The sequence below is a fragment of the Convolutriloba macropyga genome, chromosome 3 (genome assembly GCF_964194025.1).
Source record: "Convolutriloba macropyga chromosome 3, txConMacr16.3, whole genome shotgun sequence".
NCBI classification, from domain to species: Eukaryota; Metazoa; Xenacoelomorpha; order Acoela; family Convolutidae; genus Convolutriloba; species Convolutriloba macropyga.
In genome coordinates this window covers 71,190,810-71,204,960 of record NC_134470.1, presented here as the reverse complement: position 1 = coordinate 71,204,960, position 14,151 = coordinate 71,190,810, and the positions used below count along the sequence as shown (strand labels likewise).

Below are 14,151 nucleotides of genomic sequence, written 5' to 3'. Positions count from 1 at the left end.
GTGATAAAATGTGATACTGAGATTAAGAAGGGCATTGCAATGCCCTAATAGACGCCAATAACAAGATGACTGCAGCATCGATGGTTAGTCGCCATTTTCGCGTTTTAGAATGGTTTGGAGACTAATCCGGAATCAGCAATCCAGCTCCAATTGACCTGACAGACAACCAAACACTCAAAGAAGAATCTTGGGATGTTGTATCAACTTTTAGCAAAGGGATCTTTTGAAATTAGGATAGACGCGATTAAAGGTGAAGTATTTACGAACCCAGGATACCTGATATGACTATTCCGAAAAAAAACAATCCTGATAAATTTGGGAGGAGTTAAGAACACCCTAATATATTGTGAAGAGACTGTTGTGGGACACGCCTCAATTCTTCTCAATTCCTTAAATCATTAAGGAATTGAGAAGAATTCAATACATTGCAATCAAGATAAGGGCAAGGCCATATCAGCCAAAACCTTGGTTATTGCTCACGCCATTCTCGTAGGAGTTCCGGAAAAATTAGGGGGACCCCTCCGGAAAATCCCGCATTGATTGAAATTGCAGCTGTTCCCTCTCATCCACCTAGGGCAAAAATTTCTCAAAACCAGAATCATTTAAAGTGCTTTAATAATAATAATTGTGGTTTCTGCGTAATCGCAGCGGAACAGTATTAGGCCTGTTCTCAGCTGCTCTTTTTCTTATTATTCCCCAGATTTCAGACTGATCTTTTCATGAGCAGCATTGCTCTTTTTTTGTTGACTATAGCCACTTTTTTTGCGTCTGAAACTTTCACGTGCAAACTTTAGCAAGTTCTTCTTTCAACTGGAGAGCCAGGAACCAGCTCTGCATCAATTAAAGGCTCAAAAAATAGGCGACCAAGGAAAAACCTCGTCTAGAGAATGAATTGTTTCCTAGCCTCTATTTCGGTACGCAGAGAAATGTACGCAAAAGATTCAAATGACGTCTCATGCCACTCTTCCCACATGCGAGTACATCAATTGTACATATAAACTAAACATACTGTCAATAAACAATTTGATTAATTTACAAAAACTCATATTAGATATTGTTAGAGCCGCCTCACCAATAAATCAACGGTTTCAATCTTTAACCGATCATGGTCCCTAATAACGCTCAAGCGAATTTTCCTTTCATTTTGGATATAATACAAAAAACGGAGAAACATTTTTCTATACAAAAACTCAAAACTGCTCTTTAACTTTATTACCTATCTCTAGCTCTTTGTAACTAGTAATTATATCTTCAGACACTGAATAACGGGTGAAATGTTATTAAAGGCCGCAATTTTAGTTCATCAAGAACAATGAATCTTTTCTGTTGCCTTGGGTAAATTTGCTCAAGAAAGAGGAACTGTCAGACATAATTGACCTTTGAATGTTAGGATTGAAGCAATCAGATAGCTTGAAAGAAAAAAATTGGTGGCTCTCATAAATCACTTTTTAGAAAGAGACGAATAATATAGTAACATCCCTCGATTTCCAATTTGTAGTGTGGTAGCCTTTTCTGCAAAGATTTTGGATGATCCCAAGAGCTCAAGAACATATATATATATATATATATATATATATATATATATATATATATATATACATATATATATATATATATATATATATATATATATATATATATATATATAATTTCATTTCTCCAGCGGCGTCAGCGCTGTCGAGGATCCTGGTCTTAGTTTATCTGCTGGATGAATTTTGATCACGGCTCCTTATTGTCTGGATGCGACCACTGTTAAAGTTATTGTAAACTTAAACAACGCTACAAAATATTGTAGAGCTGCAAAACGAGGGTAGCGTTTACAACAAACCAAAAGTTGAACTTTCCGTTTATCTATATGGTATCATATCTGTGTATAATATGGTATTTGCCTTAATAGTCAATTAACCTTAGTTCATAATACAATCCAAGAAAAAAGGCAGAAAGAATGATTACATTAAAGTATTTTTGAAATGGTGGTGTTTTTATGATTTGGATATGTTCTTCATGTTTTTTTTTAATTGGGCAGGTATTGACAATTTTTGAGCAAGCCAAAAACAAAGACATCTCGAGCGATTTATTGTCTGATTGTGGTTGATTAGTATCTGTGTGCGTCATGGTTCATGGTTCATTTTGAGCAATAATCTCAGCCTAGACGGCGTGTTGCTTCGCGACAATTTTTTTCCTCTTGCCAAGAGGTTATATTCAATATAAACTAACCGTGAGTTGCAAAACTGCTCTTTTAAAATAGCAATTTTATTAAATCTGTTCAAATATTTTGATGTTCTTTAAGGATTCTTTAAAGTTCTTTTGAGGTAAGTGCAGAGATCCTTACCTCCGTTAGAAAAATATAATTTGAAACAAATATTGTCTTTAGCTACAGAAAACCAAATCCCTGTTATAATGTACTCCTTCAGAACCCCCAATTCACTTGCAACGCTCACAGATCCCTCAAGGTTGTCGGAGTCAAAATGCAGCGCATTCTGAGGCTCTGAAGCGTTCCAGACAGTGATGAAGATCTTCTCCACTTTCGCCCAGGGACAGCCAGGGACGAATTGCGGACACGCGAAAGACACTACGGCAGTATCGGCAGTAGTAACAGAGTCCTGAAATAGACTAGCGTATTTTTCGACAGAATTTAATGAAATCATTGGGCAGCAACAATGAAGTCAGTCAAATATTTACAGAAAATGCTGTTATGGATACCACTGCTGTCGAAAAGATGGTTTCCAACACCGTTTCGATCACTTCGCTGGAGAGAAAATTCGGAACTTTACTTTTGCAATATTGTTTCAAATTAACAATAAATTTTTATAAATATAATTATCCATTAGTTGATAATATTTCTGATCAAAATTTTTTGGTTAGCGAGAGTAATTGAAATTGGAATTGTTAGCTGCTTTTCTCAAAGTTTTGTCTTTTGCCTTCCTTTTTTTTGTAAAAAGCGAGTAAATTTACTCAGATTAATAAGTGTTTTCCCTTTTGCAACCTTATTACATGAGAGAGACTATTTCAAATTGGACATTCTGTTACACTTGCATGTCTTGACCAATACGTGCACAAGACTGACAAGTGTAAAAAGTGACATGATCATAGTTCTGAATCAGTGCTGAAATCAGACTTGCCAGTACTGAAACTGACTTAAGTCAAGAATACGCTTTTATCTTTGCGATAGATGTTTGATTACTAAATACAAGATTTCCTGAACAAAATTCTGCTAAATAAGTAAAAAGAAAACATTGCCTGAAAAGTCACCGAGTGGACACAGTGAAGCAGCTGGATATCAACTTGGTAGCTGGTGACCGTTGGTTGCTGTCCAGAAGCTGCAGCTGTGATTTCAACGTCGAACTTGTTCCAGTTAAGAGTGGTGGATAATTGATGGCCAGTTCCGACTGTTACTGGTCCGTCAACTAAGGTCGACGATCCTCCCCCTGAGTAGTCGGAGGAGTATGTAACTTTAAGGTCAGCCGTGGAGTAGAACTGAGGTTGGGTCCAGCCAACAACGAAAGTATCTGGGTCTGTTATTTCATTCTAGAAATTCAAAACAGTGAGGGAAAATCTGTTTTTCCAGTAAATTTGTTTTCAAAAATGAATAATCGATTTTTGTTCCATTTATTGATCAGCTTCCATATATTTTCGTATTACTTTGACGCATTTACAAAAATTCTTAACCTTTCGATCGTTCGCCGTACGATTATAGTTGTCAATATTTTTTTGCTTAAACCATGTTTTAGTGGAATTTATAACAATTTTTTGATATGTGTCATGTAAACAAGTAAATGCTCTTACATTTGCAATGTTGCCAATAACGTAGCCGAAGTTGTTCACTGTCTCGCCGACGAAAGCCTTGACTGTGCCCCCCAAGAAGCAAGTCAAGTCGTGTGGCGCTGGTCCAAGTATGAAGAAACTATCAGCCACAAAAGACAAGAACCCCTCACGCTCCGTAAAAACTGCAACCGTGTAAGCGACACCAAATTTCGGAGATATGTCGGTATAGCTATCGGCCAAAGCGTCCGCGGAGGCAGAGGTTCGATACCCCGGGTCTCCGGTCGACCACAAAGCTACCCAAACTTTTTCGGATTTGCCGATATTAGACCATTGAACCCGTAGAGTTGATGAAGTTGGATAGGTTACAGTAATAGTTGGTGCATTGCCGGTAGTTTGGGTGAAGAGTTCCGCAACGGCAGCCGTCTCACTTGAATCCGCAGTGTTGACCCCTTTGACAGTTACTTTGACCTTGACCCCGGGGGCGAACGATGGAGATGCATATACTCTATCAACAGAGGTTTCAGCTCCTTTTATGATGTCTTCAGACGCTATTTCAGTGTTGGGATCAACATCCATGTTCACTAGGCCGACTTCACACTTGTCATAAATGGAAGGTAATGCCCATTGTACGTAGATTGTATCAGAGCCAGGCTGCAAAAAGTCTTGAAATAATAATAATTTTGAAATAATCATAACCTTGAAATAATAGTAATTTTGAAATAATAATAATCTTGAAATAATAATAATTTTGAAATAATAATAATCTTGAAATATTAAACAGAATGATGGAGAAGGCTTCGGGACAATCGTACCGTCAGATTTATAGAGGGTTAATCAGGAATTGGGTGGTGAAACTAACAGGTATGGGGATAGATAAAAATTGAACGATCATATTTCAACCTATTTTAGCAAGAAACAAGAATCCCTCCTGCTCGGTCAAAACTACAACCGTATAAGGAAACCTATGCGTCAGAGTTATGTCGACATAGTTTTTCGAGACTTTTTCATGGGACTTTAACTTGCTATCGGGTAGCTGAAAAGAATTAGAGAATTCCGGGCAAAATCGACCTGCTCTATTGCTTTTGACCATTTAATCTGAAATCGATTCAAAGCCTAATTTTACGGTTTGTTCTACTTTTAAAAATATGTTCCAAAGCTGTTGGAAATTGGGAGAAATTCAACAAAATGAGAGTCCTGTAAAAAAACTTTTAAAAATTTTTTTAAAAAACGAACAACCAAACATCCAGAAAAAACTCGGAAAAAACACTCGCTTGTCTGTCAGAAAGATGCAGCATCATTTAAATTAAATGGATTTTATTACAACGGAAACAAACCCCCCACAGAAAAAAAGCCCAGCTGATTTTATTTTGATCACCAGCTGTCCTTAATTCGATGTAAACATGAGGGTTTTCTCCGTAAGGGTTTATTTCTCTGGGTTTTTTTTCGTGGGGGTTTGTTTCGTAGACCCGTCAAATGTGAGTTATCCGTACAATTTAATTTTTCGAATAATACATGATTTGATTCACATGGACTGGCATATAAGTGTTTCACCTTTGGTTATAGTCGTGAAATTTGAATGTTTGAATGAAAAAATGAAACTTCAATGATTGCAATTTTGTTCACCTTACCTCTGCACTTGGCCCCACTTTGACACTCCACCATACTTCTTCGAACCCGTGAACAAACGCTTCCACCTTTTCTGTGACGTCACAAGGTAGAGTGACCTCGACGGCTTTGTAGAATATGTAGCCAGTGTGAGCGTGTCCAGTATACCAGTGCTGAACTCTTGTCACGTAAGTGTAGTAGTAAAAGTAACCCAGGGTAAAGTTCAGTGTCTTCACAGGTCCATATGCGTTCCCTATATGAAGTAACAATAGCGATGATTCAACTTTGAAGTAAATTACATGAGGACTTAGAATTGATTATTTCGAGAACTGCTCTCATGCAAGTTATGACTGAACAAATTTCAATTGTATTGAGAAAACTGCAGAAAAAAGAAAAAAGGAAATAAAATTTTTTTCTACTAACATTTAAAGATTTCTGTCATAAATTCCCTAATAATTACATTATCGACAATTGTGAGTTACTATCTAAGTTTAATAATAATTAATTAATTCTGTTCTGTATTTTTATTGACAGCGGTAACTTTCCTGTTTTTCTTGTCATCAACAACCATAGTCATTTCTCTTCAGCTTGAGACACTTGAAAACAGGCCTTCATGGCCTAATAGTGATCTCCCAGAGTGATATTGATTTTGTCTGATGTCAATATAAATAATTAAAACAATTTTTTTCTATTGACCTCTGGAAACAATTTATTAATAATATTTTTGAAACCAATTCATTTTTTCTCATATTAGATTAACGAACTCTGAGTCTAAATCAGTACTAGGCAAGTATAAATGCGCGTTTTATTTCGTTTTTCGGTTCTGGGCAATTCTTAATACAGGTCTTACAAGTCTTACAACTCTTGGCCCAAGTCCAAACCATCTTTTCAAAAAATTTTGAATGAAACTTTATATCCATTTTTCGGCAATTTTTGACGTTTTCCCGGCTATTTTTGATGTTTTTGGCTATTTTTGACGTCTTTTCCAATATTTGACCGCCGCCAAGACTTGGGTTAAGAATTGCTAATTCTCGGCCAAAACTTGAATTTAGACTTGCCAAGTCGTTGCCAAGACTTGAATTTAGACTTGCCAAGTCTTGGCCAAGACTGGAATTTAGACTTGCCAAGTCTTGGCCAAGACTGGAATTTAGACTTGCCAAGTCTTGGCCAAGACTGGAATTTAGACTTGCCAAGTGTTGGCCAAGACTTGGATTTATAATTGCCAAGTGTTGGCCAAGACTTGGATTTAGACTTGCCAAGTGTTAAACAAGACTTGCACAAGACTGAGAAGTCTAAAATGTGTTATAATCATAGCTCCGAATCAGTACTGATATCTAGACTTGCAAGTAGAGTTGTCCATTTTTGGTCTGCCCGAGTATTTTCAGAAGCAAAAATATTGCAATCTATGAAAATATCCATAGTCTGGATGGATATTTTCATAGATCGTTTTGAACGAGGACCTCAACCTGGGCAGTACTGAAATTGACTTGACGTACTTGAGTACGTGTAGTTTTCGGATGAACAGACAATTCTGAACTATGTATTTAATACTGGACTAGTTTCACTGTAATCCTGTATTTTCCTAGCTTTAAATCAATCAATATGATTACCCCAGGTTCATCTGCCAGATCCAAGCGACATCTAATCAGACCACCTATGTCGCACTCGGGGATTATAGAGCGACCCAAATTGTTGGGGGGGGGGTCTGGAAAATGAAATGGTAGCACGCCAGAGTGCACAATTATCATGCAAAGCTCACAAGATGTCCCACCAAAATAAAGACGAAATAATAGATTGTTATGGCCTGAATTTTCCATTCATATTCTTTCCACCTGACTCCCAAGGTTGAGGTTCCACGGGAATTGACCTCAGACCAGACGACTTAGAACAACTGGTTTCTGGTGAGACCGAAAAGACCGGAAAAATTTGTTATTGTTCCGACCCTCTTGAGGGGGAGGAACTATATACTCAAATGGTTTTTTTTTGTTCCGTGAATTTTCGCCGCTCGATATATTCATCGTAGAGAGTTGAGACTGGTATCATTAGAAAGCTCGTCCAGCGTAGAATATGGAATTAAAAAGATTTTTTTAATTTTCGTTTTCTACAGGGAGTTATCGAGGTTTAAACTTCTGAGAAAGGAAGAGTGAATTCACGTTGTTTTTATTCACATTTTCCGGAATTTTTGCCTCAATTTTCGTCAATTTTGCTAAAATTTGTTATAATTTTTAAGAATAGTGTCGTTGATTTTAATTTTGAAGACGAACAAGCATTGTTGATTGTTTTGATTTAATTTTTTTTGGTCAAAAAATCTGGATAAACATTTCAAAATTTAGCCTTTTTCATCAAAAACAGCACAAAATAAGCTACTTTAGTCCACTTTGATTAAATTTGCCGACAGTACACCCCCAAAGAACACTCATACAATCTTTATAGACTCTAAGGCGGGCTTTTTCTACTTCAGAGTCCACTAAGAGTGCACTGTAGTTAAAACTTTGCCGTTTTTTGCTAACTTTACTAGTTGATTATCAAAAACGCAGAATTTATTTTGAGTTTTCAACTAACAAATTATCTATATCAACAACATTTGAAAAATCAATTGTTCCTAACGGACAATAAGTATTAGCAGGGCTAGTTTTGGGCCATTCTTGGACTGTTACACTCCAAAAAAAATCGGGTTGTAATCAGTCGGTTTTTTTTTAAAAAAAAAAAGACTTTTTTTTAATAATGAAGAACAGAACATATCAAATCAAAGCTCAGGAGTGATGGGTCCAACCAATTCGCTTGCTAAGCAGCTCCAAGCTAATGCTTTTAGTTTTTTAATTGAAAGTTTATGGTCGTTTCTTTTTTTAAAAATATTTGACTTTTCAATAAATAATGGCTTATTTAACTTTTCCTCTGTTTTTTTCTTAATTTGTTCAACTTCCAGCTTAGTGTCAGCAAAGAAAGACTGCTTCTTCTTTCTACTGATTTAACATTTATTATTGGTTACAGTTCTAAGCCTGAAGATATTGTTTTCTGGCTTTGATACTACAAGATTTCAGATTTTTGTTTGTTTTGATATTTGCCAGTTTTTCACGTTTTCTAATTTTGTCACATTATCACATTTTTGACAGTTCTCATGTCACCTTATTAGCATTCAGAATAAGGCAAAATTGAACATTTTAAAATCCTGAAAGATATACATCATCGTTTTAAAGGCCTCGACGCCTCTTTCTTGAAGAAATCAATTGAATTTTTTAATTTTGTCTCTAACTGTCATTTATACTTTGTCGTTTCGGTCGTATGAAATTTCCTGTATAGTGATAGCTTTCATTGGCTTTTCATGGAAGAATTGAAGAACCCATATTCTGATATTAGTAGATAGCTGATGGCTTTCATGGCTTTGAAAACAATCGTTTTCCAAAATTTAAAAAAAAAATTTTTGAACTTCGCAATTTTGTTCTTTTTATGTTTCTTCTTGTTACCTTATCTCGTTAGTTAATTAAAGGACAAATATGAAATTATGGGTGTAAAAGGAATAAAAGGGATTGGTGTCCCAAAATCTTTTTTTTAAAGAATTCGTTATGACCTTACTGGCTTCGACACCAGTTTTTCACAAAAAAAAGTGAATCAATTTGATTTTTGTCATATTTGACGTTCTTTTTGTAGATACAAGATTATTCTGGATAATTACAGTTCACGAGGGCTTCTTTTTCATGAATAAACGACCCTATTTAAATAGCTCTTTTTGTAATTAATGCCTGTCATGACATTGAATGTAATTTTGTTTCGAAAAAAAATTAAAAGTATTACATACTTTAGCACTTCGCTTTTTTGTCTACTTGTTACCTAGTCTTACTAATTGTTGGCCACGTACTACATTATTGCTGTTTGAAGAAAGCACAATCAAATATATTTTGAGTGCCAAAATTTGGCTTGACGGTTTTGACAGCGTTTTCTGGCAAGTTTCAATTGAAATTTTGTTTGTTCTTTGTTGTTCTTTTTAGCCGCTTTAAAAAATGAATAAGGACAGGTCCTAATGCCCTTCTATAGAAGCAGTGGTAATCGTAAATTTGTGGTAATATTAATTGATTCCTATTGGTATTTATTACTTTGAAGTTAACTGTTTCAAAAAAATAAGTTAATTTTTTTACTTTACTGTTTTTGTTCTTTTTTGTATAATTGTTACCAAACCTTTTTATGGACTGGTCGCATATGTTTTCTGTTCATTTATAAGTTATTTTTGTTTAGTTTTAGGTTTATCTGACGGTATGTTGATTTTGTTATTAAATTTAGTTTTAAAGAGGGACATAAATTTTTTGATGTAATTAATGTTTGTTGTTGTTGTTGTTGTTGTTGTTGTTGTTGTTGTTTGATTTTGCTGTTCGTCTTGACTCGCTTTCTTAATATTGACAAATTACAGCAATCTAATGCATTAATTTTTACTCTACTGAGTTATTTGCTTTGGAGGCTATCTTATCGTTCATACAGAATTTTTTGAAAAAGACTTGGGCTTTTTTATGTCAAAATTGTGGATGGGCGGGGTCGGAACCGTATGTGCCATCGCACATAACCGAGCCGCCTTGTTAGACATATGGTCATTACAACTTCACGCTACACGCTGTGATTACCCCCCCCCCCCCCCCCCCCCCTCCTCCCTTCGCCTCCCCCTAGGAACTTAGGAACTTCCTGTTGTGCACTCGCGTTGACTCGGTCCAATCAGAAGTATCGACTTCGACTTGGATACCAGGAAATTGATCATGAGAAATAATCATGGGCCATTCTAATTCCATATTAGAATTTCCAAACCCAAACATTCATTGGAGGTAGAAAAATGTGAGCTAAGGATAAATATACTCTTAAAATCTAAATGGACAAGTACAACTAGATGAAATAGACAAAATAGATATATTTGAAATAGATAAAAATGTGGCTATCGCTTTTGCGTTGTTCCCGAGTCGAAACTAATGGTTAACCTCTTAAGATCTTGAAAATGATTTTTGTTTTCGACTCCAGGTTCGGCTGGCTAGTTATTGGTTCACGAAATCTCAATTAAAGAAAAAGACACTTTCTGGCAAAATTATTCCAAATAGAGATAAAATCGATTTTTAATAAATTCTAAATTGATTTGCGAACTGACCAATTACTTTCCACTGCCGTTCCGATTGTGCCGAGCTCCAAACAGCGAGGTAGTTTTGAAGGTATTGGCCGCCATCTAACCAATTGAACTCCACAAGCATACTGCTATCGTCAGTAGCTGTGGTTGTTATCCAGGGGTCGTTGGTGTCCCGAGGGACGTACCTGGAGACCTCAATTGCATTGCTTTCTTTGCCGTAGCTCATTCCAGATATTTTCATCACGTGATATTTTGAACTTCCCCCTGGCTCTAGGCTCGGTACGTCCTTGAACAATTTATGGATAATTGCATAATAATAATAATAATAAATATTTATTTCGGTGGTCTTTTGGTTTGCTCTAAACAGAGAACAACCATAACAAAGGACTCTTAACATTGAAATAAATTTTAGAAACAAAATAAAACCAAGCTAAAAAGATTGTCATTTTTTAGCTAAGCAGCCGTGATAATTAATGTAGTTTTGCGTTCAAAAGGTTTTATTCTCGTGTACAGTTTTGCTGATACAAAATTCATATCTTTAGTTGATTGGTTATTTTATTAGACGATGTGCAATACTATACCACACTCGGCGAAAAAAGATGAAAAATGGTTACCCAATGGCAAGTTTCTGATTTCCGATGCTCTTTTCTATGCATTCTCAGCGTAAAGTAAATTTCATTCGGCAGTTTGTCATACGGTTTGTCATTGTATACCTAGAACAAGGAGGCTCCGACCCCGCGCATCTACATTTTTCACTTAAATGTCTGCCAAATGAGGAAGAGCTAAACAAAATTAACATATCAAGATATCGTTCAACAAACTACTAAATGAATAAAACAATCTACTTTAGAGGGCCGATGAGACGTGTGACTACCATAATATAACTACCAGAAAAAAAACGACCAAATTACGACCAAAACTCGTTGTCCATCATTTGAAAACCATTAATTAACAAAAAATCAAAACCAAAACTTATACTATCGATGGTTAACGTGTACTTCATTAGAAAAAATATGTGACTATTTGGTAACAAGTCGACAAGAAAAGAGCAAAAGGGCAAAGTTTAATAAAACATTGCTTTTTTGAAAAGAATTAATCTCAAAATGAACAAAAACATTATGAATCAAATTAAATCAATGAGAGATTTTTTTTATATCTCTATAGAGAGCGATTGAGACGCTTCATTGTCCATGATATGTCAGACGCAAATACAAGCAAAAGAAAAAACGTTGCACGAAAAATTTTTGCACGAAATCGATGTCCCAGCCAATTAAAGATTAAGCGTCTCACTAAAAATATTAAAAACTTTTGAGTGCGGTTTTTTCAAATGACCAGAGGAGATTTTTTATTTTGATATTGTGAAATTATAGCAAAAACCTACAAAAATGGGCGAATACACAAAAATCACAAATAATTTATGAAAAATGGTTGCACCAAGAACAAAGACCATTTGATGAAAATAAAACCGTTATTAAGAGCAATTTGTAGATCAATAGATGAGAAAAGTGACTTGTCAATAGAGATGATAAACTACAAGTTAACAGAAATAAGATTGGGAAATCGTAGAAATCCACTGTCTTTTTTTAAATAACAATCATTTACAAAATACACAGCTAACATAATTTTTCGTCTAAAAGGGTATACAGTTTATCTATCAATTTCTTTCAAAAGTAATTTAGCTTGTTATTATTGAGACTAAATCATGAGACTACAAAATGACAATAAAAACCAGCTGAATAAAAAAATTTCTCAGACAACATTACAAAACCCCAGTGTTCAGGCCAATCAAATTACCAAATATTAACCACGATAAAATTAAATCCTCATTTGCATCTTCTTTGAATGTCTTAAAGTGTTTTTGTAATACGGCTATCTCAAAAATGGAAACAAAAAGAACCAAAAAACTGAAAAGTATTTAGATTTCACAAAAAGTTTTCGGAAAAAAACTTAGCCCTGAAGACATCAGTCAAAATTTTTAACCAACAGAAAATAAAATGTTTAGTTCAGCGGAATATTAACGAGTTCTCTCAATAATGAAGCTAGGTTACGAAAATTAAAAAAACAATAGAAATTTTTAAGTGCGTTTTTTTTTCAAATGACCAGTGGACCGCTCATTACTTTAAAACTGTGCAATTAAAATTACAACCTTGCACAACTCACAAAAATATTATGAAAACTGGTTGCACCTAGAACAAAGACCATTTGATGAAAATAAAACTGTTCATAAGAACCATCTGTAGTTCAATAGATGAGGGATGTGACTTGTTTATAGAGATGCTAAATTACAAGTTCAGAGAAATAAATTTGGGAAATCTTAGAAATGCACTGTCTTCTTTTCAATAGCAAACATTTACAAAATTCATGGCCAACATAAGTTTCAAACTAAAAAAAAAGAGAATACAGTTTACCTTTCAACTTCTTTGAAAATAAATCGCGCTTGTTATTAGTGAGACTAAATCATAAGAATATGAAAACAACATCAAATAAAAGTTAAACTGAAAAATTTCTCAAACAAACTTACGAAACCACAGTGTTGATGCCATTCAATTTATAAAAATATTATCCGCTAAAACACTAAATCTGCAATTGCGTCTCCTGTGAACGCCTTGTCAAAGCCCTGAAAACATCAGTCAAAACGTTTAACCAACAGAAAAAATAATGTTTGGTTCACTGAAATAATAAAGAGATCATTCAATAAAGAGGCTAAATTATGAAAAAAAAAACATTTTAAACTAGGAAAAAAACGCAAACCGGAACAAAAACTGATAAATTGAAGAAATCTTTTCTTTTTTAAAAAAAAGTTTAAAATGAAAGAGTTTAAAATGAAAGTCAATAAAAACCTTTTACTAAATAACAATGTCAGTTATTGTTTTAATCCGTTCATTTTTGTATTTATAATTGGATCTCCAATTTCCCAATATTTGGCATAAAAATTAACCAAAAAATTTGAGAGCAACAATAAAAAAACTACCAAATTCTGCAGAAGAGCTGTGTTGTAGCCCTCAAATCCATTTCTTAAGCAAACAACAGTTGTGTTCAGTTATTTATTTTGTAAAAGCATTTTTAAATTAAATTGGTATGAAAGTAAATATTTATCAATGAAAACAAAAAACAACGGCAACAATGGGCTATTTTGCACAAAAATCACAAAAATCCACAAAATTCCACAAAATCTCAAAAACCCCTCAAAAGATCGCAATCTTCGCAAATTGAATTCTTGAGTGAAATACTACAAATTTAAAATTAAACAATGATGAGTTATGCAAAATTATCCAGTTGAATTTGCAAAAAAATGGCAAAATGTTAATTCCAGAAGACTTTGTAGGTCAACGATTTTCAACTATCTCTCTTCTGGAGTTAAAAGAGATTGTATCTATTGGCAAAATTAAACAATTTTGACCCGAAAAAAGCATATTTTGGGCATTTTTTTAGTAAAGCATTTCTGAGTTTTGAAAATTTTGTCAGTATTTTTAACCAAAAAACCTCCTATCTGACAATCCTGCAACGGTTTTCTTTATCTAACGGTAACAATAAAACTCTACTGTTGACAGTTATAGCTTATTTTAAAATAAAACAGCAAAATAGTGTCAAATTTTAGCAAAAAAATATGAAAATATTAAAACAAATGTCGAAGCTTTACCTTGTTATAAACCTCGATAACTCCATGTAAAAAACGAAATTCGAAA

General features: G+C 34.4%; 2 protein-coding genes across 2 annotated transcripts in view; one reads left to right on the top strand and one right to left on the bottom strand.

Annotated features, from left to right (window-relative positions):
- LOC142336427 (beta-soluble NSF attachment protein-like) overlaps positions 1-14,151 on the top strand; it is a 409,326-nt gene that overhangs the window by 264,081 nt on the left and 131,094 nt on the right. The window lies entirely within an intron of this gene.
- LOC142336720 (uncharacterized) overlaps positions 2,286-14,151 on the bottom strand; it is a 38,366-nt gene continuing 26,500 nt past the window's right edge. Inside the window, exons 9-13 of the mRNA XM_075385632.1 lie at positions 10,490-10,751; positions 5,394-5,623; positions 3,787-4,416; positions 3,241-3,528; positions 2,286-2,603 (exon numbers count right to left, since the gene is read on the bottom strand). Of these exons, the coding sequence (XP_075241747.1) occupies positions 2,286-2,603; positions 3,241-3,528; positions 3,787-4,416; positions 5,394-5,623; positions 10,490-10,751 (1,728 nt within the window). The remainder of the gene's footprint in view (positions 2,604-3,240; positions 3,529-3,786; positions 4,417-5,393; positions 5,624-10,489; positions 10,752-14,151) is intronic.